Raw genomic sequence first — 22,247 nt, 5'->3', positions numbered from 1 at the left:
GTGGAAACAGGAGAGTTGAGGTGCACATTTAATTCTGCCGTAATTTGGGCAGCCGTGGTTTTATGTTTTTTGGATACAATCCGGGTTAGCACCCGAACATCCCTTTCAGACAGCTTCCTCTTGCGTCCACAGTTAATCCTGTTGGATGTGGTTCGTCCTTCTTGGTGGTATGCTGACATTACCCTGGATACCGTGGTTCTTGATACATCACAAAGACTTGCTGTCTTGGTCACAGATGCGCCAGCAAGACGTGCGCCAACAATTTGTCCTCTTTTGAACTCTGGTATATCACCCATAATGTTGTGTGTATTTCAATATTTTGAGCAAAACTGTGTTCTTACCCTGCTAATTGAACCTTCACACTCTGCTCTTACTGGTACAATGTGCAATCAATGAAGACTGGCTACCAGGCTGGTCCAAATTATTCATGAAACCTCCCACACTAAAATGACAGGTGTTTCAGTTTCATTGTCCAACCCCTGTATTTTTTGTTGTTGCTGTTACCAGCAGTATCTTTTGAAAGCAGATAAGATATAAAACTAGATTTATCTCCAGTTTTATCTATTTCCAAAGGAATGTGACATCCTTTTTACATGCATATTTGTTTTCAGGCATGGATAATATATTCTTTATTAGAGGTAACTATTGCTTGTTGTATGGGTAGATGTTTGAACATTAATCATAACTACACATGCTTTTCATGATCCAATAGTTGAAAGAATAAAATATGTGAAACCCTTGAAGAGACTAATTTCAGGCAAATCAAATAATGAAAGAAACCGAGAGAGAAAAGATGGGAACAACAGAAGAAGAAAGATACAGATTATTGGACATGAGAAACAGTGACTGACACAAAAAGAAACTTCAGATGTGAAGCTGAGGCACCATGCCAAAATCCATGCCAAAAGTTGTCCCTTTTACAGACAACTTGAAACAAAGTGGGCTCAGCGCCTATTAAGCTGTGCAGTTTTTTAAATGATATACTGATTACTTTGACATTGAACAACCTACACAGTGTTAATTCCCCTGTTACCTGGAGCCATCCTAGAAGGGGGTGTACTACACACCAGATTTCTGTCCCAGCAGGATCCTCATTAGTTAAACCCTCGTTATCTGCAGGATATTATAGACTTTTAGTCATGCATTTTCTTTTTTTTCCAGGGTGTTTGATGATGCAACAAATACACATACCTCCTCAAATACATACAGACACGGACTAGTATTTTGTTCAGTCTCCCTTTAGCAAGATGCAGAAGAACAACACGCTTTTTTTATGCCAAGAATTTTTGCCAAGAATTTGGCATTTCAATAATTGATTAATTACGATTATTGTTTTAGCCCTAATTGAAACCATAATGGGGATTGCGATTTGGCATATTTTGCAGCTCCACTGGTGTTGTAGAAGCTTTCAGTTTGATAGATTCAAGCTGTGGCGGTTGCAGGATCGTTCCTAAACATCCTAACCAACTTCTTTTCAGCGGAAACTCACAGTTTGGGTTGGACGGTTGAAACTTTGGACAAAAGCAGATGATCAGACCCCAAACACGCATGAAATCCGGGTTTAGAATTCATAAAGCATTCTGCTTCTACCTGGTAAAGCTTTTGGGACACCCAGCCGGAAATAATTCAGAAGCCTGCGGACGGATACAAAAGTGTGTGGTTTAACTTTAGACATGGGTGGATTCGACAACAATCCTCATTGACCTTAAACTTGTCCATTCTTGTTTTTCACCACTGGATAAAGTTTGTGTTAATGTAGTCTGGGTCCCACATGGCAGCAAGTCGACTGAGACAAACATCACAATGTTTTGTTTTGGTGCAATACATTTGGTATTATATCATTTGGTTTAAGTCAACACATTTCCCTTGTTTGTTGTTGCCGTATCTATTCAGATGTGGAAGCTTGTACAACTGAAACCAAACTACTGCTCAGCGACAAAAAAACTCACCACAAAGTTGTGTAGAAACATTTCTGTGTGTAGGGATTAATATGTTCTGTGCACTTTTTTTCTTTTTGTTCTTAAGCCCAACTCAAAACAGTTAGTAGTGCACAGGATGATGGATCACTTGCTGATGCTTGGGGTGCTAACTGTACTACTTTGACTGATGCAAAGGTAATCAGATGGTGAACGAAATGAGGGAGCTGAGGAAGGATGCCGAGGCAAGGTGTGGGTGTGTAATGCAGATGAGTAATGTGACTAAGGTTGACAGTAGGAGGAATCACCTCAGAATGTAAGGGGTTAATGCAGATTAGAAGTTAAAGGAGGAAACTGGGACACATATCTATGAGTCTGCATGTCTTTAGAAACATTAAGAAGAAAAAGTGAGCTCAGTCCTGCCTTTCAGGTTGCTTCTCCTCCATGAGGTTTGATTTCTTAATGTCAAACAGTTCTTCGTTCCACTGATAATTCTCTTTTAGGTTTGGCCTTCAACCACTTTTTCTATTCATCTGGCAGGAGTTGCTGTCTTAGCAGTTCAGCCCAAGGAGACATTTACTTAAAATATGCATGTATTGGAAGTTATCTCCCACTTGAGGAGATTTTAGTTTCTGTTTTCTTACCAACTGATCATTAGAGCTGAGTGATATGGACAAATAAGTTTATCAGGATTTGTTTGAATAATTATCACAACACGGTTTAAATTGAAAGTCTAAGGCAACATCTGTTTCAATACAAACTTAAAAAGCTATTTAAAATGAGGAATAAAACATTAATAACAATTTTTGAAAATAAATCTTATTGTTTAACATCTGCTGAACCATGGTCTGTGAAAGAATAGGAAAGCAGCAGGAAGAAGAACATTTTTGCTTTCATTGGTGTTTGGCTGTTTTGTTTCTTAGCTGCATTTGTTAAAAATGAGTGTTTGAAATGCACACATTTACCCACGGGTTGGAAAATATTTGATTCTTGAACGTTCAGGAATTTCACAAACCCAACATATGGATTTCAAATGTTGTTTAAATCTTTGTTTTCCCACCATGGAAATAGCAAACCTCTTTCCCACCTCTACCTGATAAATTATAAACTGTAATGATGAAAGCTGTCTGTTGCCATTAAAAAAAAAAAAAAAAAAAAAAAAAGATTGATTGGTGTTTTTTTTTTTCTGCTGTGATTTGTAGCCTAGAGCTCTTATGTTCAACTCCTTGTTTTTTAGAATATTTATCAGTGCACTCTGCCACCTGAGGCCCTCTTGTTTTACCTCAGGAAATGCGATCAAATTTCTCAACCATGATAATTAAGCCTCTTTTATTTAGATAAAAACACACATTGCGTGAATATAAGTCTTTTTATTTTCCTCCAACTAAAAACACAAAGAAGCGCTGGCTGCATGTATTAAACTGGGCATATATAACCTGAGGAGGCCTTCTCTGCGGTTTTACGTGGTCTGTCACTTCAAGGCCAGATTTCTGTTGTACCCAGTGGCTCCTACTTTGTTGTAATACCAATAACAATGAAGTATATCTAGTTGCAAGGACATGTCTTGACTGGAGTTATTGTACTAATGCTGGAATTCACTGAGCTCTTGAGTTTCATTAAAAATGTGTCAACAGTAAATATTTACATATGTGAGCAGACTTGGGCTGCAACTAACGATCATTTTGTTAATCGATGAATCTGTCGACTATTTTTTTTGATGAAGGGATTAATAATCGGATAGTACAAGGTTCTTAAAAGAATATATATTTTTTGTTTTTTTCACTGAATTTGAACCAGGCGAAGCTAAACTAAGCCACTTGAGGAGTTCTGAATAAAGCATATTTAGAGAGAAAGGTTTTTTTTCTAATCAGAAATGCAAAATGTATATATTTGTTTGTACAATTTTTGCCTAATTTCTGCTCTGAGTGGGTTGTTCTTTCAACAAATTTTATGTTTTAGAGTCTGTATTCTCCAGTTAACGATTATTTGATTACTAAATTAGTTGACGATTATTTCAATAATCGATTAATCCAATTAATTGTTGTAGCCCTAGCTCGTATCCCATCATTTTCACCTATGCCCTTGAAAAGTCCATGCTACTTAGCAAACCAATTACTCTACAGGGAAGAGCATTCCAAGGGCTAACAGGTTAATGGCTAAGAATAAGGGGCAAGGAGTAAAAAGGGATTCAGCCTAAGTGTCAGGTTGTCTAGGATCTATCTATAAGGCAGTAAGTGGATGTTTTGCTACTTTTTGTTTGAATAGCATTTACAGTTCATTAAGTCTTTTGGGTCCAGCTTTTTCATTTTTACTTTGGACTCATTTATCAAGCTTTCTAGCTGACAACTAAGAATATAAATGGAGGTTAGCTGTTTATCTACCTATTGAACAATCTTGCTCCATGTAAATTAAGCAGAAATCACAGCACAGGTGTTGTCTTTGATTTATATACATGTTAATTGTTAGCTGACATCACGTTTTCAAAAAAGTGGAGAACAGAAGCTTAGAAATTACTTGTATGCAACTGTTGGTTAACTTGTGTTAAATGGGGTGCTTCTCAATATTGCAGACTCATTTTAGTGTCTGATAACAGAAACGGAGGGGGGGAGTATCCAAATGAGAGAAGCTTTATTGGGAATTCAGCAATTTTAAAATGCACTATGTAAGAAGCGGCAGCACAGAAGCAACCAGATGTGAAAGGCTGACGATGGCTGTCACCAGGAAAATGCAAATAGGATGCAATGGCAAAATGGATATGCTAATTAGTGCATAACCTCATTCCTGAGGCTTCTGCTACTTTCCATTTAAAGCTGGCAGCGCTTTGTGGTGTTGCGTTAAAATGAAGCCCTTTTTAACATGAAGGAAAAGCCTCGCCACTTTAAAGTACTTGTGACTCTCTGGGTTTTATTGTTCATGTATAACTTTTGAACTTTGAAGTTCCCAGTCAAAATATAGCTGAAACTATTTTATCTATAAAAACTTTAAAAGCCGCTTTTAAAATAAACTATGATGATTTTGCCAAGCCCTGGCCTGAGAGAACTTATCAGGGTTCTTGGAGCTGACACACTATGGTAGCCAAGATGACGAATGAACGTTCACAGAATGCCTATGTCTCCTCTTTCATCAACAGCGTGCATCTACCCAGCTACCAGTCACCGGATGCTCATTGTTAGCACACTATTTGTAGTAAACCATGCTCTGAAATAGCACTTGTGGCCCAATATCCTACAGGATTAATATTGTTTGGAAGAATGATGAATAAAATGATCTGCACTTTCCTTTCTTTGGTGATGCTTGTGTGAGGTGAATAGGAAATCAGCAGGAGGAAAAAATTGTTTGCTTACATTGATGTTTGGTTCTGTTTTTTGTTCAGAAGTATTTGTTACAATTGAGTGTTTGAAGTGCACACATTTACCCAGTGGTGTGAAAAATATTGGATTCTTGGATGTTGAGAAATTCTGCAGTAATTTCCCAAACTCAATATTTGGAATTCAAAAAGTATTCTAATCAGCATTTTCCTGCCATGGAAATCAACTTATTTTCCATGTCTACATGATAAATTATAAACTGTAATGATTAAGCTGTCTGCAGCTATTAAAAAAGAAACATAATAGGTATTTGTTCTGCTGTTATTTGTAGCCTAGAGCTGTTATTTGCAACTTTTGTTTGTTCTTTTATAATATTTATTTGTGCAATATGCCACCTGAAGCATCATTTTTTTTACCTCAGGAAGTTGCCTTAATTTTTGAAGAGCCTCCTTCTCAGCCTTGATAATCAAATCTCTTTTATTTCGGTGAAAACACACATTGCATGCTTATAAGTCTTTATTTGCCTCCAACTAAAAACATAAAGTGAAGCGCTGACTGCATGTATTGAACTGGGAATATATAACCATGTTTAAAATAAATATTTCTTTGAAGTGTCACTATGTCAATGTTTATTTTTTTATTTAAAGCAATTGCTCCATTTTTACACACTATTTGGCATTAGTTACATTCTGTTGCGAAAGTTTTCAACTCATATTTCTTTTTAATTTGATGGACTTTTGTGGGACAAAAAATATAGCTAAAAAGTAAATTTCTTTAGTGCATATTGTATGTTTTTCTGCAACTTTTCCCTAACATCCGCAAAGTTTGGATTTGCTCTCAACTTCTTGTGATTGTACTTTATTTTAATTCAGTTGATTCTTTCTAGATGTAAAAGTCACTTATAAACATGATTTAAAAAAAATGCCTTCCTTCATTAAAAAAGAACAAAGGCATATTTAAATGTTAAGTGATTTAGTACTTATTTAAATGTTGAATGTTTGATTTTTACCTTTTTTAATGTATTTCTTAATGTGATAACTGGTGACAGATTATTGGAGAGTTATTTGTTCAGACAGAGCAAGTATGAAAAGATGTTTGCGCATTTGTATAAAATGAACAGATTTATGCAAAAGTATTTGTCTTTTTTGTTAATTTATTTGTCTTTTAAATTGTATGTTGCTTCTTTCATCTTCCCAACCTTTTCACAACACGATGATTGGGAATTTACCACTTGGTGGAGGGTTGTTTACTCACTCATAAATAAGTGCCTTTAGCATCTGGATCATTGTATTCCTATAGTCTATGTACCATTTGAGATACTTATTTACCACCAGGACCTTTCTGTTTGTGTCAAATGTCAAGCTTTAAACCAGCTGACAAATGCACCTTTTTTCATATCAGTTGATGCAATAAGACTTGAAACTAAAATTTGGTAGTAAAGAGAATAATGTGAGATCATTTTCTAACCTTCATCTTTTTTCAGCTTCCATAAATTGGATCTGAGGAATGGAAAGTGGGAAGCTTGTGAGAAGTCTCTCTAAAGAGAAAACCTGCCAGTCTGCCAGTTTCTGTAACAAATATATTAAGGCCTGTGCTGTGCTGTCAAAATAATGATTTCTTTTTCAGCAGGCACTCGTAACCAGTGGATCTAATTTTTTTCCATCTGACATCTCAGTCCAGTTTCTTTGATTATTTGTAGTTTTTTTTCCTTTTTTTTTTTCGCAAAGTTTTTTCATTTGGTTTTGTTCGCCTTTATCTTGGAATAAATGCTTATGTATTGATGACATTCTTGATTTGTTTCGAGGCTCCAGCGTTAACACTGAAATGTCTGAGTGTTTAGTCACTATTTGTATTGTAAGCGATTTAATGGCTTTGCTAATTTTATTCTGTTTGGCAACCACTAAAGCATTAAAAGCCCTTTGTCTTGAGGGATTTAAAAAATATATTTTCTTCCAAAATTGACCTCAACAAGAATAATAATTTACAGCTCTCATCTTAGAGCTTCCGCTTTAACAACAGGACTAGTCTGTTACAGGTGCCGCTCACAAGCATGCTGATCTCTTGTGCTCATACATAATTAACATGTTATTAATTTCCCTAGTGTTGCAGGGTTAGCTGAAATGCCTGCCTAAATCCACTGTAATGCTATCGGCATGTGACTGACTCTACTGTCATTATGATTGTTGGCAGCTGGCGTCGGGCATCTATAGCTTTGCGTGTTCCTTGTGGAGTCATCACACCGACTGCTTCCTGCAGCAAGTATGTGCCAGAGATGAGGCTGCAGCGCTCAACTCCTTGGAGAGGACTCTGCTCTCTCTTAAAGGTAAAAGCTCCAACGTCACATCTGACCAAAAATATATTTACACACTTAAATATTTGTTTTGTTTTGCTTTTTTGACTTAAATGTTTCAGATCATCAAACAAATTTTAATATCAGGCAAAGATAACCTGAGTAAATGTGAATAGTAGTTTTCCAATAACAATAACATTTATTAAGGAAAAGAGCTATCCAAACCAACCAAACCCAGTATGTGAATATTTTTGTTCCCCTTGTTGAATCTGGATTTAACTGTAATTACCCAAATTGCTTTGGATCAGTTTCGCAAGCCGCACCCATACCTGCTATTTGCCAAACCTGTAGAATTGAGAAATTGCTTAAATAGAACCTGTCTGACAACATGAATGTAGGCCTTGCTCTAAAGAAAATCAAGAACCTGATGTAAGGTGTGGATTCACAAGAACAACTAAAGCTCTGTAGGCCCCACTTGCCTTAGTTAAGGTCCTGTTCATGATTCAACAACAAGAAAGAAACTTGGGGAAAAGGGCCTTCTTAGAAGAGTTCCAGTTTCTAACCTACTGCTTTACCACAAAATATCTAGATGAGCCCCAGGAGTTTGGAAAATATTCTTTGAACTGACGAGACAAACGTGAAACATTTTGGAAAGTGTGCGTCCCATTACATCTGGCATAAAATCAATGTAGCATTTAAGATGAAGAACATCATGCCGACAGTCAAACATGGTGGTGTTATTGTGATGTTCAGGGGCTTGTTTGTTTCTTCACTACCACATGGCTTGTTGTCCTTATTTGGACAATGATCCAAAGCACACCAGCAAGTCCACCTTTGAATGGCTTAGATGAACAAAACAAAATGTTGAGCGTGACCTAAAACAGGCGGTTGTTGCCTGACTGTCCAGTATAGCTGAATACAGTACAGCTTGGTTTGGCTAGCTTTTTCCTGTCTAAGCGTTGCAAGAACAGCAAAAACAGAGGAAATCGATAAGGGAGTAAATACCTTATCATAGCGTGGTACACTCTTATATGCATTGACTTCCTAGGGGGTTGCAACAATCTATCAATAAACGATAAGAAGAAAATCTTGGCCTTAATTGATAAACCAAAGGGGTATTTTTTTTTTTTTTTACATCATCTCATTACAGAGCCTAATTATCCAGAAAAGTTGTGAACTCATTTAAATAATATAATCGGCTAGTTTATGAAACACTATATGTAGGATGATGTTTGTTGACCTAATTTATAATTATTGACAGTCCTGGACATTTATTTATTTAACTTTTTTCTGTCCGCCCCTTTTAGTGCTTCGCAAATTGACAGTCCATGGATTTCAAGATCCCCAACAGAATATGGAAGTAATGGTGAGCTGCGAGTTATTTCATTCTGGATGCTTTAGAACCGCTTATTTTTCTAAAGCTTATACTTTCTGTAAGTGTTTTGAGTTAAAAATAGCTCCAGTCACACCGTGCAAAATATGGATGAGCTATGATGATTGAAAGTGCCTTTAGCCTGGTCTGGTTCAAAGAGTCAGGAGTTTGGTTTGTGCTCTTCTCCCACTCCCAGTGGGAAGAAAGTTCCACTCCATTAAACTGTTCATTCATTTTAGTTTAAATCGGGTTTAAAATAATCCTCAGAATGTGCTTTGGTTTTCTCAGAGCTGTCAGTTAATTAATTTATTTTCAGAAAATATGGCAGTCATTTCAACTCCAGCTCCAAAATTGCATTCTGTTTTTGTTTCTTTGATTGAATAATTGCAGCTAGAATGATTAGTAAAAATGACCTAAGTAGGAAAGTAATTTTGAGATACTTTATATTTTTGTTTTTAAATGAACCTTTTTAATACATTGTTTTAAGGCAAAGCAAGGCAAATTTATTTCTATAGCAAATTTCAGTAGCAAGGTAATTCAAAGTGCTTCAAGTGAAGTGGTTATAAAATCTAAATCTCAAAGATTTGATTTGAAATTTAATTTGGTTTAAAACGGCTTACCTTATGAACACTTGGGAGTCATTTATCTTGCTAACCGTTATAGGTAAAAAAAATGAAATTCAGAGACACCCCACCATTTATTAATAATAATACTACTAGTACTAATAATAAAAACTAATGCTTGAATGCACTTTAGAGTAAATTACTTGCCTGAACAGATGATCAAGTATTAACCTCTGTAGATATTGTTTTCTCTCAGGCAGTACTCTTGACAGACTGACTTATTGAGTTTACATTTAACTGGCAGTCCACACTTTATACCTAACATGGAACATAAAACAAGCACATGGGGGGAAAAAAACTCACAAGTAACATGTCATATATTTGTCCATTTATATGTATTAGCATAACTAATTGGAAGAAATGGTGGGGGGGGATTATAATTATGTGATTACCGTATTTTCCGCACTATAAACCATTAATTTTCTCAAAAAATGACAGTGCGCCTTGTAATCCGGAGCGCCTTATATATGGATCAATTGGTTAATTGGTTGATCCATACTGGTTGTACACGGCGCTCTGTCAAAATGTTTCAGTACGACTGGTAAACTACAAAGCCGCACATTGCAGCATTACGGCTACCGTAGTCAGGGGCGTCGCCGAAGTAATAGCGGTAAACACCTGTACTGTGCTTACTCCTAGTCCAACGCCACTTGTGTTTGTATAACGTTTGAATGTACTGTTGCAGGAATTGCCTGAACTATATATGATTAGAAGCTCAGTGTGTGGGTGTATGTTTCGTGTGTGTGTATGGAAGATGTTGACATTACTCCTCCGGACAGAGGTGGCGCTGTGTGCTGCCGTAGCTGAGAATCAAGAGTGAAGGAGTGACGTCGGTATTATTGTGTGTGTGGGGTGGGTAGAGACGGCGACCGGAGCAGCGGTGTATGAATCTGTAAGCCCTGTGTTTTTACGTGCTGCAAAGTCATTAAAAAGAACCCCGAATCTCGTCAACAACTCAGTGTTTTGATGCTGTTTCTTCATGCTCAACTCAGCAACGTATGAGTGAGGGAGTTAACCCCGAGGAAACTAGTAACTTCGGCCCTGGAGAAAGCGTCTCCCCTCTGTCATCAGACTACGGTCAGGGGACAGAAACAGGAAAGGTTAACAGTACTAACGTTTGATTTAGTGCATCAAACTGTTTCTTTTACGTGTTTACTGAATCAGGGAAAAGTTCCCTTTCACGTTTTAACTAACGTTTGATTTCAACTTCAACTTCATAGACTACAATGCATTCCTAACGTGCGGTTGGCTCTATTCAATAGAATTCTATGTAGAGGAGACCTTACCATGAGAGTGAATGGAGTTATCAGAACGCTGGTTTGTAGTGTATTAATAAAGTTTGACTGACTGACTTATCTGACTGTTTTGTTGAGATTCTCTTTAGCACAGCTCCATCTAGTGGATGCATAACGCAACCCCAGTCAAACGTTTGACTGCAGTAGCTTCTATTCTATGCGCCTTATAATCCGGTGTGCCTTATAGTGCGGAAAATACGGTACTTGGTGAGCCAGTGTCCAGACTCTACCTGGACACAACAGCTGTACCATTTGATAGCAGTAAACCCACCACTTCAATGACAGCTTTGGGTTTTAACTCAGATGTTCACCACAGCATCAGGCCACAGATTTTGTTGCAGACACACTACTTTGTCACCTGGACAGTGGAATATTAGCTGTCTCTTACTTGTAAGTGTATGTGCACATTATCAGCAGGAAATATTCTTGGGATGAACACTTGAGGGAAACCCAGTGGTCTAGTTCACTGCAGGTCAAATCTAAGTCATGCCAGGCTAATTGTTGATGCCCAGCTTCTGTTTGTCTGCACTTCGTGAGCTCGGTCAGTTGGCTACTTCTCAGCTGTTTGCCCTGTAAGGCTTTGTACGTAGTCAAAGGGTATCATTTCATATCCCCATTAAACCCCTGAACCCCCCACAAAAGAAAAAAAACTTAATTTAGCACGTGAATCAAACATAATAATATGTTACAATACAAACCTGTAAAAAACAACTACTACAGGTTGTCTTTTTCTTCTCCCAAACTATTTTCTCTCAAAATTGATGTTAGATATGAAACCCCAAATTTTGATATTAGTTAAGCCATTAGTCAGCTTGACTAAGATTTTGAGTGTTCATTTATTATTCAGAGAACTGTTTTTGATTGTAGAAGTACTGTAAAACTGTCAACAATACATGTAATCCTTGATTAGGTGTAATTAATCTGATTGATGGTAAACACGTCTTCATTTTGTTTATTTTCCTAACAGCTTTTGTTGGTCTTTCCTTTTGCCTTAAGTTTTTTCCACCTTTTAGGTAGCACATTTTTCACAGGAAGCTGTTTAAACATATCTGAAGACTAATCATATTTCCAGCAGAACAAGCAATTTAGGCTTTTTTGGTCTGTCCTGTGATTTTCTTTGGACTACAATCACTACTAACTAGTTATTCCCCCTCACACAGGCACGGCCGTGTATAGTATTGATTTGTTTAGTGTGCAGTGTGTTCAGGTTGAAGTCTTTTTAAACTACAAGCAGTGCAACCATCAGTCTTTCTTTGGCACTGCTTCCTTGAACTCTGTTTGCTCTGTCACAGCCCTCTGGCAGTAGTTTGTAGCATTTATTCTTGAGTCTCTGGTATTAAGCCGCTTGTAAGAAGACTCATCACACATGACAATCATTTCAGACAACTGAAGGCTGTTTTGCAATCACAGGCACTGATGGAGAACCATACTGCAGAAAATATTGACTCTGAATAATTATTTTGGCAGTTTTCATGCAGACTAAAAAAGACAAGTTTTTTTTAAGTCCTTTAAATCATTTTTTTATGCTTTATTTTTAAACAAGCTCTGCATCAGTGAAGCAAAATTAAATATTGTTTGTCAGAAACAAAAAGCCTTTGGTTTCTTTGTTTCATCCCTAAACAGGCACATTAGTTAGAGCTAGGCCTGTTTAGTTATTTATATTTTTATTTCAGTTTCATTGTCTTCTCCAAAAGACCTAAAAACCTGGTGAGTAAACGTGTTCTGTAATCATGATTTCACCTCTGACCAAAATGTCATGTTTTATTTTTCATAATATAACAGCCCTTTCAGAAACTATAGAAGCATATGTATAGTATTGCAGGGTTTCCCCCAGAAAACTGGCTAAGCCCAGTGGTAGGTGTCGCTAGGGCAGGCCCCACCATGTTTTTGTTTAAAAAATGTTTTTATTTTTCTTATATTGAATATTTAATTACTTGTTAATGTAAGATATTACTGAAAATACTTCTGTTTTTTTTTTTTTTTTTTAAAGAACCCTTCAAGAGCCTTTTGGTAGTCCATTTCAGCCACAGAAGGTCCATTTATTTTGATGCGCAGACATGCATTGAGGCTTTTCCCCTGCAGCCTGTTTCTGAAGTCTGTCTTTATCTATTGAAAATAATCACATAACTGACATTAGAAAATAGTATACCCACATAAACTGCTAGTAGAAAAGTGAAAAAAACAACATACTTACCCTGTTCATGGCCGAGAAGTCTCTTTCACAGTTGACATTTGACACTGGATCTGTTAATGCAATGTCAGAGAGTAGAGCCAGATTTGGGTAGAGGAGCTTCGTTTCATCAAAGTCAGAGGCCAGTTCCTGCATCACCTCCAACTGTGACTAATCTAAAATGATTCAGCAAATGTTTTAAAGACTATATTTTTTAAGGAAAACTGAATATCTAAAAAAACAACATTAAAACAAAAATACATTTTGCTCCTGCAGTTTACCTTAACAAGCCCTGGCCAACATGGACCTTGAAACTAGTCCATTTCTGGAGCAGTGCTCTTTCATCCACAGTGGGAAATATTTTGGCAAGCAGTTCTAAGTTTCCTTTAAAGTCATCATCTCCTCTTTCCACGGCTTAGTATGTAACATTATAGAACTGTATTTAGTTCTATAATCTGTAGTATTCCAATAAAGTTCATTTGTTCATTGGAAACAACAGCTGATTTTGTTGCGTCACATACCAACTAGTGACACCTTTGATAAAGACAGAAGTCTCCCTTGAAACATGTCAGGTATGTCCTTAGGGACTAGAAAATTGTGTGTCTATTAACAAAAGTACCTAAAGACTTTAATCTGTACTCTGTTTTTTTCCATTCATTTTCTTATTATTGTCCATCCGATTTGGATTTCAGTGCTGAACTGGTTCGGGTAATGGCACCAGTTCTTTGTTTCAGCTACCATGAGCACCAGCTCTGGCACTGACAACCTAGCGCAATCTCGAAGAAGGAAGGTCATGAAGAACCAACGACAAATCTAAATATTACTCCGTGTTTAATACTTCAGAGTCAGCTTCACTTCTGATCTGCATAATTTAAGACAAGACACAGGGAACAATCACAGACATTAATAAATACTTGGATTTGCAGAGGAATAACATGAACTCACGGTCTCTTATCTTTGAGCTGTTTTTACACTGTATGCACAATTACTGGGAATGTTGTTGGTTTGAAAATGAATTGTTATTGAACAAATGCAGTCAATCCAAAATATTAATAAATGTAAAAATATGATTTTAGGCGATTTAGAATATGTGTGTGCACATTTATTAGGCAGATATCAGAAAATATTAGAAATATGCATATGAATAAAAAAACTACAATTTTCCTTTTCTCGCTTTTTCATTTGTTAAAGGGAGAACAATAATATCTCAGAAATTTATAAAGAAACATTTCTGACATAAAGAAAAAATCAGTGACCATTATAGCCACTCTTTAATTCTTAATAATAGTCACAACCCACTCAGCCATTGAGTCTGTCAGTTTCATGATCTGTTGATGATCAACTTTCTGTGTAGCATCAGCCACGGTCTCCCAGACTCTATTCAGACAGCTTTGTTTTCCTTCACCATACATCTCCTGTTTAGGAAGAGCCCACATTTTTTAGGGTTTAGGTCAGGTAAGGAAGGGGCCATGTCATTATTCTTTAGTCTATAGACCTTTAACGGTCACCCATGCTGTGGAGTACTTGGATACATGCAGTGGAGCATTATCCCGCACGTAGTTCATGTTTTTCTTGAAAGATGCAGACTTTGTCCTCTACCTTTGCTTGATGAAAGTCTTCAAAAAACTGACAGTAGATCTGTGAGTTCATCTTTGAGGCTTACATTGAACCCAAAAAAGCTTCAACTAGCTCATCTTTGATAATTCCAGCCCATACTTATACTCCACCTCCATCTTGCTGGCGCCTGTTTAAATGGACCTCTTTTGGCTTTGTTTCAGCCAAAAGCCCAGCCACCAAGTCCCACCAATAGTCATTCTCATAGCATTGGTCCATAAAGCTTTGGAGACGTTTATCTTCAGATATTTGTTTGATATCGGTCTTGGTGGTGTTTCCTATTTGGCGGTACTCTGGTTTGAGCACCTTGGGCATTAATATACAAATAGACATCACCTTATGTGCTTAAATTCAAAAAGCATTCAGGTTTAAACTGCTTGGATTTGGAAAATTTGCATAACCAAGATAAAATCAAAATACTAAAGTGCTGCACAGGAATATATTTTCTACTGAATCCATGAACTATACTTTCGACTGAGTTCCCTTATACCCCTTTTCTACCAACGGGTTTCGCAGCCAGTTTCGATTCCTGAACGTGACTCTGAACTGGTACTGTGTTTCGCTGACAAACAGGTTCCAGAGCCTGAATTCTGGTTCAACTCGGCAACCGCAGAATACTTGCTTTTTCTGCACGAGCCGCAACATCACCCTGGGCGAGTCAAAGCTGCAGGCAATAGCAACAAGTACGGTGGCGAAGACGAAGAACAGACGGCATACACATTATTTATATGTTTGCAAGAACAGACTAAACGTATATTGTACAGCTACTTGTTTCCGTTACACTTGGGGATGTTGAACACATACAAATGAAAACATGGCATGTACCATTTTTCTGACGAAGTTGCCGTCTTCTTTTTTGTATTAACTATACCTTATGGATGTTTGGATCCAAGATAGCGCCGCTGATGGTAGCCTCCGAACTTTGGTCTCTCGTTTTCTGCGTGTTTTTGTGGTGCTTTCTGCCACCATTAGATGGTTTCTTTCAGCAGAAAGCCCTTCAAAACATCAGACTGTCATATTCCTTGTTTGTCTGTATAAACTTAGTAATAAAGCTGATTCTGATTCTCTTTTTGCATTAAAAGGAACATTGGGCGCAGCTCAGCAAGTTCAGCTGTCTAGCTATTACGCTGTATAACAGCCACTGTTGATGACACATGCTTGGTTTCCAAAACTGGTGGAAAAGCTCGTTGGTGCTCAACCAAACACCAACATTTGAAGGGACGCGTAACGAACCAATTCATGAACAAGAGTTCCTTTGGTGGAAAAACGCTAGCAGTCTCTTCAGGGCTAAGAAAATTCTTTTCACACCCTGATCATGCACTCTTTAACCTTCTGTGCTCTGGCAGGAGGTTTAGGAGTTTTGAACAAACCACTTTAAAAACAGCTACCCATAGGCTGTAGCACTTCTAAATACTGATTCTACAAGGTGAATTATGTCTATAATTTACATTACTGGTGATCACTGTTTTTGCACCTGCACCCCTGCATATTCATCACTTTTAGAGGTACATTAAGTACAATTTCATGTGCAATATTTATATTTTCTTTATTTTTATTAAAAATGTAACTTCAGTAAAGGGGGACTCTCAATATAATTTCATATTCTAATGTAAAAGTTGTACATGGACAAAAAACGTTTGTTCAAAGTTTGCTCTATAATATGGCCACTTAGGGATGGGTACCTTTCACCTTTGAACCGATACTCTGTACCTGGAAATCGATACCGGTTCTGAACGGTACCAATTTTCTGTACTTTTGTGTGTCTTTTTGTTGTAATAAATGTCAAATGAAACAAACGTTACAAAATACGAGGAACCGAGCTGATAACTAATGCAAGTTAAAATGTCATGCTAATGCTAATTTCATGTCTAGACTTACTTACCCGGAGCAGACGAAGATGCTGATGTGGCTGCCTCACTTGCATCGTCGCTGTTGCCATCACCAAATAATTCTAACATTTCTTCCTCCGTGTTGCTGGCTGCAAACAAGTCGCTTGTGGATTCTGGCGCGCCAACAGTGCCGAAAGCAAGAGCTGCAAAACATGATACCGTTTTATGTTACGTGAGTTGGTACTCGGTAGTACTGAAGGAATTTGGTCGGTACCTCTAAAAGTACAGAATTTGGTACCCATCCCTATGGCCAGGTAGCATTTACTAATCCACTTCTAATTTCTATATGTACCGTCTATTTGTAGTGCTGCTGGTACTAATCATAGTTCAGCTGGCTGTAACTGTGAAGCGTTCACAATAATTTAAGTTGGTCATATTAGGCCTTGCATGGATATTTAGATAAATAATGGGATTTATGGATTTAAAATTTCTCTATGCATCGAAGTCCTCTAGAATGTAACACAGTGTTAGATATTTACTGGAAAGAGTGGTCTTTAATTTTGTTGTATATAAAGTTTACAGTGACAGTTAACTATGATGATGTTGCGCTTTTAATTGTTTAAAAAACATGTTTTTTCAAATTTCCTTCTTTTTATGGCACCTGCTTTGCTTCTCCGTCTTACCAAATTCCCAACAGAATCATAAGTAATGGCTGTTGTAATCTGTGTTCTCTATCATCTCCCACTAATTTATTTGTGCTTTAGTTGTGACCCTTCCTATCCTGCACCAACACTGTTGGGAACCTTAGTTGCTGTCTGAAATGGGCTTTCGAGATGTGTGATTAATGACGCTGCTATTGACCTCGTGGCTGAACATTAATGCTGAATTAAACAGAGAGCCCCTCCATCTATCACCTAATTTCTCATGCTAAGCTGCTACAACACCAAGCTACAGAAAATTGATTCTCTTTCATACTGTGGAGCTCAGAGCTTTATTTATATTCATAGGCACATACAGGTCCTTCTCAAAAAATTAGCATATTGTGATAAAGTTCATTATTTTCTATAATGTAATGATGAAAATTTAATATTCATATATTTTAGATTCATTGCACACTAACTGAAATATTTCAGGTCTTTTATTGTCTTAATACGGATGATTTTGGCATACAGCTCATGAAAACCCAAAATTCCTATCTCACAAAAGTAGCATATTTCATCCGACCAATAAAAGAAAAGTGTTTTTAATACAAAAAACGTCAACCTTCAAATAATCATGTACAGTTATGCACTCAATACTTGGTCGGGAATCCTTTTGCAGAAATGACTGCTTCACTGCGGCGTGGCATGGAGGCAATCAGCCTGTGGCACTGCTGAGGTCTTATGGAGGCCCAGGATGCTTCGATAGCGGCCTTTAGCTCATCCAGAGTGTTGGGTCTTGAGTCTCTCAACGTTCTCTTCACAATATCCCACAGATTCTCTATGGGGTTCAGGTCAGGAGAGTTGGCAGGCCAATTGAGCACAGTGATACCATGGTCAGTAAACCATTTACCAGTGGTTTTGGCACTGTGAGCAGGTGCCAGGTCGTGCTGAAAAATGAAATCTTCATTTCCATAAAGCTTTTCAGCAGATGGAAGCATGAAGTGCTCCAAAATCTCCTGATAGCTAGCTGCATTGACCCTGCCCTTGATAAAACACAGTGGACCAACACCAGCAGCTGACACGGCACCCCAGACCATCACTGACTGTGGGTACTTGACACTGGACTTCTGGCATTTTGGCATTTCCTTCTCCCCAGTCTTCCTCCAGACTCTGGCACCTTGATTTCCGAATGACATGCAGAATTTGCTTTCATCCGAAAAAAGTACTTTGGACCACTGAGCAACAGTCCAGTGCTGCTTCTCTGTAGCCCAGGACTGGGGAATGTGGCACCTGTAGCCCATTTCCTGCACACGCCTTTGCACGGTGGCTCTGGATGTTTCTACTCCAGACTCAGTCCACTGGTTCCGCAGGTCCCCCAAGGTCTGGAATCGGCCCTTCTCCACAATCTTCCTCAGGGTCCGGTCACCTCTTCTCGTTGTGCAGCGTTTGCTGCCACACTTTTTCCTTCCCACTTGCTTGAGGGTGTCAATAGTGGCCTTCTGGACAGCAGTCAGGTCGGCAGTCTTACCCATGATTGGGGTTTTGAGTGATGAACCAGGCTGGGAGTTTTAAAGGCCTCAGGAATCTTTTGCAGGTGTTTAGAGTTAACTCGTTGATTCAGATGATTAGGTTCATAGCTCGTTTAGAGACCCTTTTAATGATATGCTAATTTTGTGAGATAGGAATTTTGGGTTTTCATGAGCTGTATGCCAAAATCATCCGTATTAAGACAATAAAGACCTGAAATATTTCAGTTAGTGTGCAATGAATCTAAAATATATGAATGTTAAATTTTCATCATGACATTATGGAAAATAATGAACTTTATCACAATATGCTAATATTTTGAGAAGGACCTGTAAGGCAAGTGTGCCTACATGTACACATAGACATGCAGTCTATGTATTAGTATGTCTGCTTCCCTGAGATACAGGTTAATCAATCATGATTCAGTAGCTGACATGTTAGCAGATTAACCTTATCTCGGTCTGTCTTCATTTCTTCTTTTTCAGGGTTTCCTGAATGCAGTGTTTGAAAGGCTGAAACAGTTCTTGGAATGCTGTAAGTACTTTCCTCTTTTCCTGACTTGATTCTTTGATCCTTGACTTTCCTTTCAGTGATGAAACACTTATCTGTATTTCATCTAGTGAATGCACAATGTGTGCTTTAGATACAGTGGCGTAGCCAGAAATTACTTTTCAGCCAGGCCTAATAAAAAAATGCGTTGGCCAAATAATTATAATTGAAAGTACATTTATTTTTAAGTTCCACTTTTGTTTCAACAGATATGTGTCTATGTGTCTACCAGAAACAGACAGAAACAACTTCGAACAAAACATCTGGGCCAAATAAAACATAGTAAACCTGTAACAGTTATTGCTCAAAGACATAGTAAAACAAAAAACAAACCAAAAAAAACCTTCAACTCATTTCTTTGATCAGGTTGTTAGTGTGTTTTAAAAGAAGTGCAATACAATAATACAAGCACTAACACAAAACAACTCAATGTTCAAAAACCAGCATCGCAAGAATGTTATTACCATCACTGTATGATTTTGAGCAACGCTCCCATAACCTGTTACAAAATCGTCCAACAAATAAACTAAAGCAAAATAAAAAAATGTAGGCCTACATTTACAGTTGTAATAATACATCCACAATACCTCCTACGAGACAAAGCGAAGGCGCTGGGGCTGGCTGTTGAAGATGGATATTATTTCATCATAATCCTAAGAGTCGCACAGGTTCCGTTCAAAAGACGAAAGGGCAAAGTTGTTCAAGTGTGGAGTTGACATCGAGGCCCTCAGTCTTGTTTTATTCGATTTGTAGTTGAGAACAGTCTTTCTACTGTACGTGATCGGCAGGGTTATGAGAATCTTAAGCAGCGAGCTGACATTGGGAAATATGTATAACAGTTTCATTAAAGATAGATACCTGTGTCCCGTGTTGATTTTGCATTTTAACTGTTCTCAGAGTTCTCAGCCTCTGTGATGGTTATGTTAACCACTCAGCTGGGTTTCACAGAATCTTCAGTTTTCCAAATGTTGATGATGCAGGGAGCAAAGAACCTGCGGCCCACATTAGGCCATAGGTGTCCTCTTTAAACCTACCAGTTTGGTTATCTGTCTAACCAGGGGGTGTGGAAAGGACAAACTACCTACCACTCCTGTTTTGCTTCATATATCAAGGGGTTTTGCTTGGTAAGAAAGCCAAACCCAGATAAGAAAACTTCACGTTCAAAAACAAACCCCAAAAACAGCAGCCCGCAACTCATGAGATTTGCAAGCAACTTTAGAGAAAAACAAGCCCAAAGTCGCCTCTAACAAGCGGACTTGGCAACGCTGATGTTATTCAAAACAGCCAACGACAGAAAGTCTTGCAAAGATGGAATTGTTACCTCCTATCACCACCACGCATATATTAATACTGTTGATTTAGGTTTCATACTGTTTCATTTTATTTTACTTTATGATAACTTTGAGTGACGCTTGTCAAAAATAAATCAGAATTATATAGATAATTTAACTTTATTAAGAAAGCAATTTGATTGGGTGAGTCCTGGTACAAAGTGGGTGGGCATAGGCCCATCCAGGCTCACCCATAGCTATGCCCCCATTTAGATAGTTTGACACCCAGTCTGCATATTCTTGGTGTCAGCTTAAAAGCTGAAATAAAATCAGACAGTTTTAGTTGTGTTTCTGATCTAAAGGAAGGAAATCCAATCAGTTTAATTTAGCAATCAGCTGGACCTAAAAATATACTTTGAGAGCTTTGCCTTAGCATATTTATGATTTTAGTATTTCAATCACTAAACATTGTTTTTATTCAAAAATCATTGGCAGGTAAACGTTTACTCATCTCCATATACGGTTAAAATCAGAATTATTCATACCACTGGTAGATTTAGATTTGAAATTTTCATTAAACCAAGAACTTTGTTTGGAAAAGAAGCAAGCATCACTGACAGGTCAATTAAAAAAATATCTTTTATTACATTTTATTAAAAAATGGCATGTCAGATTAATTATACCACTCTAGAAATATCTTTATTGGCATTACAGCAATGAAACCCTTCTTATAATTGCTGAGCAACGTTTTGCATGTTTCCACTGATATTTTGATAATCTTTCTGTAGTCATAATCCCCTAGTCTTTGCAGCTTAAAGGCCTCCTTCACTCTAATTTTTAAGTCCCTTTACATATTTTTTTGTTAAATTTAAGCCGGATCAAAACATGTTGGTAAAATAAATAAAGAATTAAACCTAAATCTGCCAGAGCTATTAATAATTTTGAGCTGAAATGTATAAAGAGATTAAATGACATGTGGATCTTCCTAATTAAATGTTCTCTGAAGGCGTTTGTTGCACAGGCTTTTATTTTGCAGTATCAAACTAAAAGGGTTCGAATACATATGCATGCCACACGTTTCAGATATCAGTTAGGAGAAAATAAAAATAGTTTTTCTTTCACGTCACAAGTATGTACTACTTTGTGTTCGTCTACCACGTAAAATGCCCATTACAACACAAAGTTTATGATTGTATTGTTTAAAAGTTGAAACTATTTTTTTTTTCTCAGTGGTTTTTTAATGTGAACCTATTTTCCAAAAACATGGCCTACAAATTTGTAGATTTGGGGAAACAAAGACATGTTGTCAAACAAAGTTATCTAGGTTTCAGGATTTCCAAAGTCGACCTTGAATGGTCCGATGTGCATTCATCAAAGCAATGTAGTTGGAAAAGCAAGGTTCTAGCATTAAAATAGTGGAGATAACATGAATGCACATCTACAATATAAAGAAAAAACTTGTTCCTGAATAAACAATATATCCATACTGACAGGGTTCAGTGTTATCTATATTTAAATTTATGTGACATCTAACTCACTCGAGTATTTCGCCTTTGACAAATTAAAAAGTTTTAGCTTTGCAGTTTAAGACCTAATTATGTCCACTCGGTTGTCTGGGTCTTGATTTTTTATGTCTGCCTTCCAACTGAGGTCACATGTCCATTCTCATCTGCCACTTTATTATTGAAAGCTATTTTATAAAGCTATGCATGTGTGAAAAACCAGAGGATTCCCTTTAATTCTTTTGACATCTATTTCTGTCTTGATTGGCCGAGTGTGACCGCTGTGACTTTGATGACTTTGCATCACGTCTGCTAACATTACTGACTGTCACACCTGGAA

At 37.4% G+C, this 22,247-nt stretch overlaps 1 protein-coding gene and 1 long non-coding RNA gene across 2 annotated transcripts in view; one reads left to right on the top strand and one right to left on the bottom strand.

Annotated features, from left to right (window-relative positions):
• Positions 1-22,247, top strand: part of ipo11 (importin 11) — a 178,408-nt gene that overhangs the window by 19,528 nt on the left and 136,633 nt on the right. Inside the window, exons 6-8 of the mRNA XM_047381873.1 lie at positions 7,415-7,547; positions 8,822-8,880; positions 19,071-19,119. Of these exons, the coding sequence (XP_047237829.1) occupies positions 7,415-7,547; positions 8,822-8,880; positions 19,071-19,119 (241 nt within the window). The remainder of the gene's footprint in view (positions 1-7,414; positions 7,548-8,821; positions 8,881-19,070; positions 19,120-22,247) is intronic.
• On the bottom strand, positions 12,809-13,371 carry LOC124878092. Its single transcript, XR_007040657.1, has 3 exons — positions 13,256-13,371; positions 12,999-13,150; positions 12,809-12,910 (listed from the first exon to the last, which is right to left on the bottom strand). It is a non-coding gene; the product is annotated as an uncharacterized LOC124878092 (long non-coding RNA).

This window comes from Girardinichthys multiradiatus, chromosome 12 (genome assembly GCF_021462225.1).
Source record: "Girardinichthys multiradiatus isolate DD_20200921_A chromosome 12, DD_fGirMul_XY1, whole genome shotgun sequence".
In the NCBI taxonomy this organism is placed as follows: Eukaryota; Metazoa; Chordata; class Actinopteri; order Cyprinodontiformes; family Goodeidae; genus Girardinichthys; species Girardinichthys multiradiatus.
This window is presented reverse-complemented; position numbering and strand designations above follow the sequence as displayed.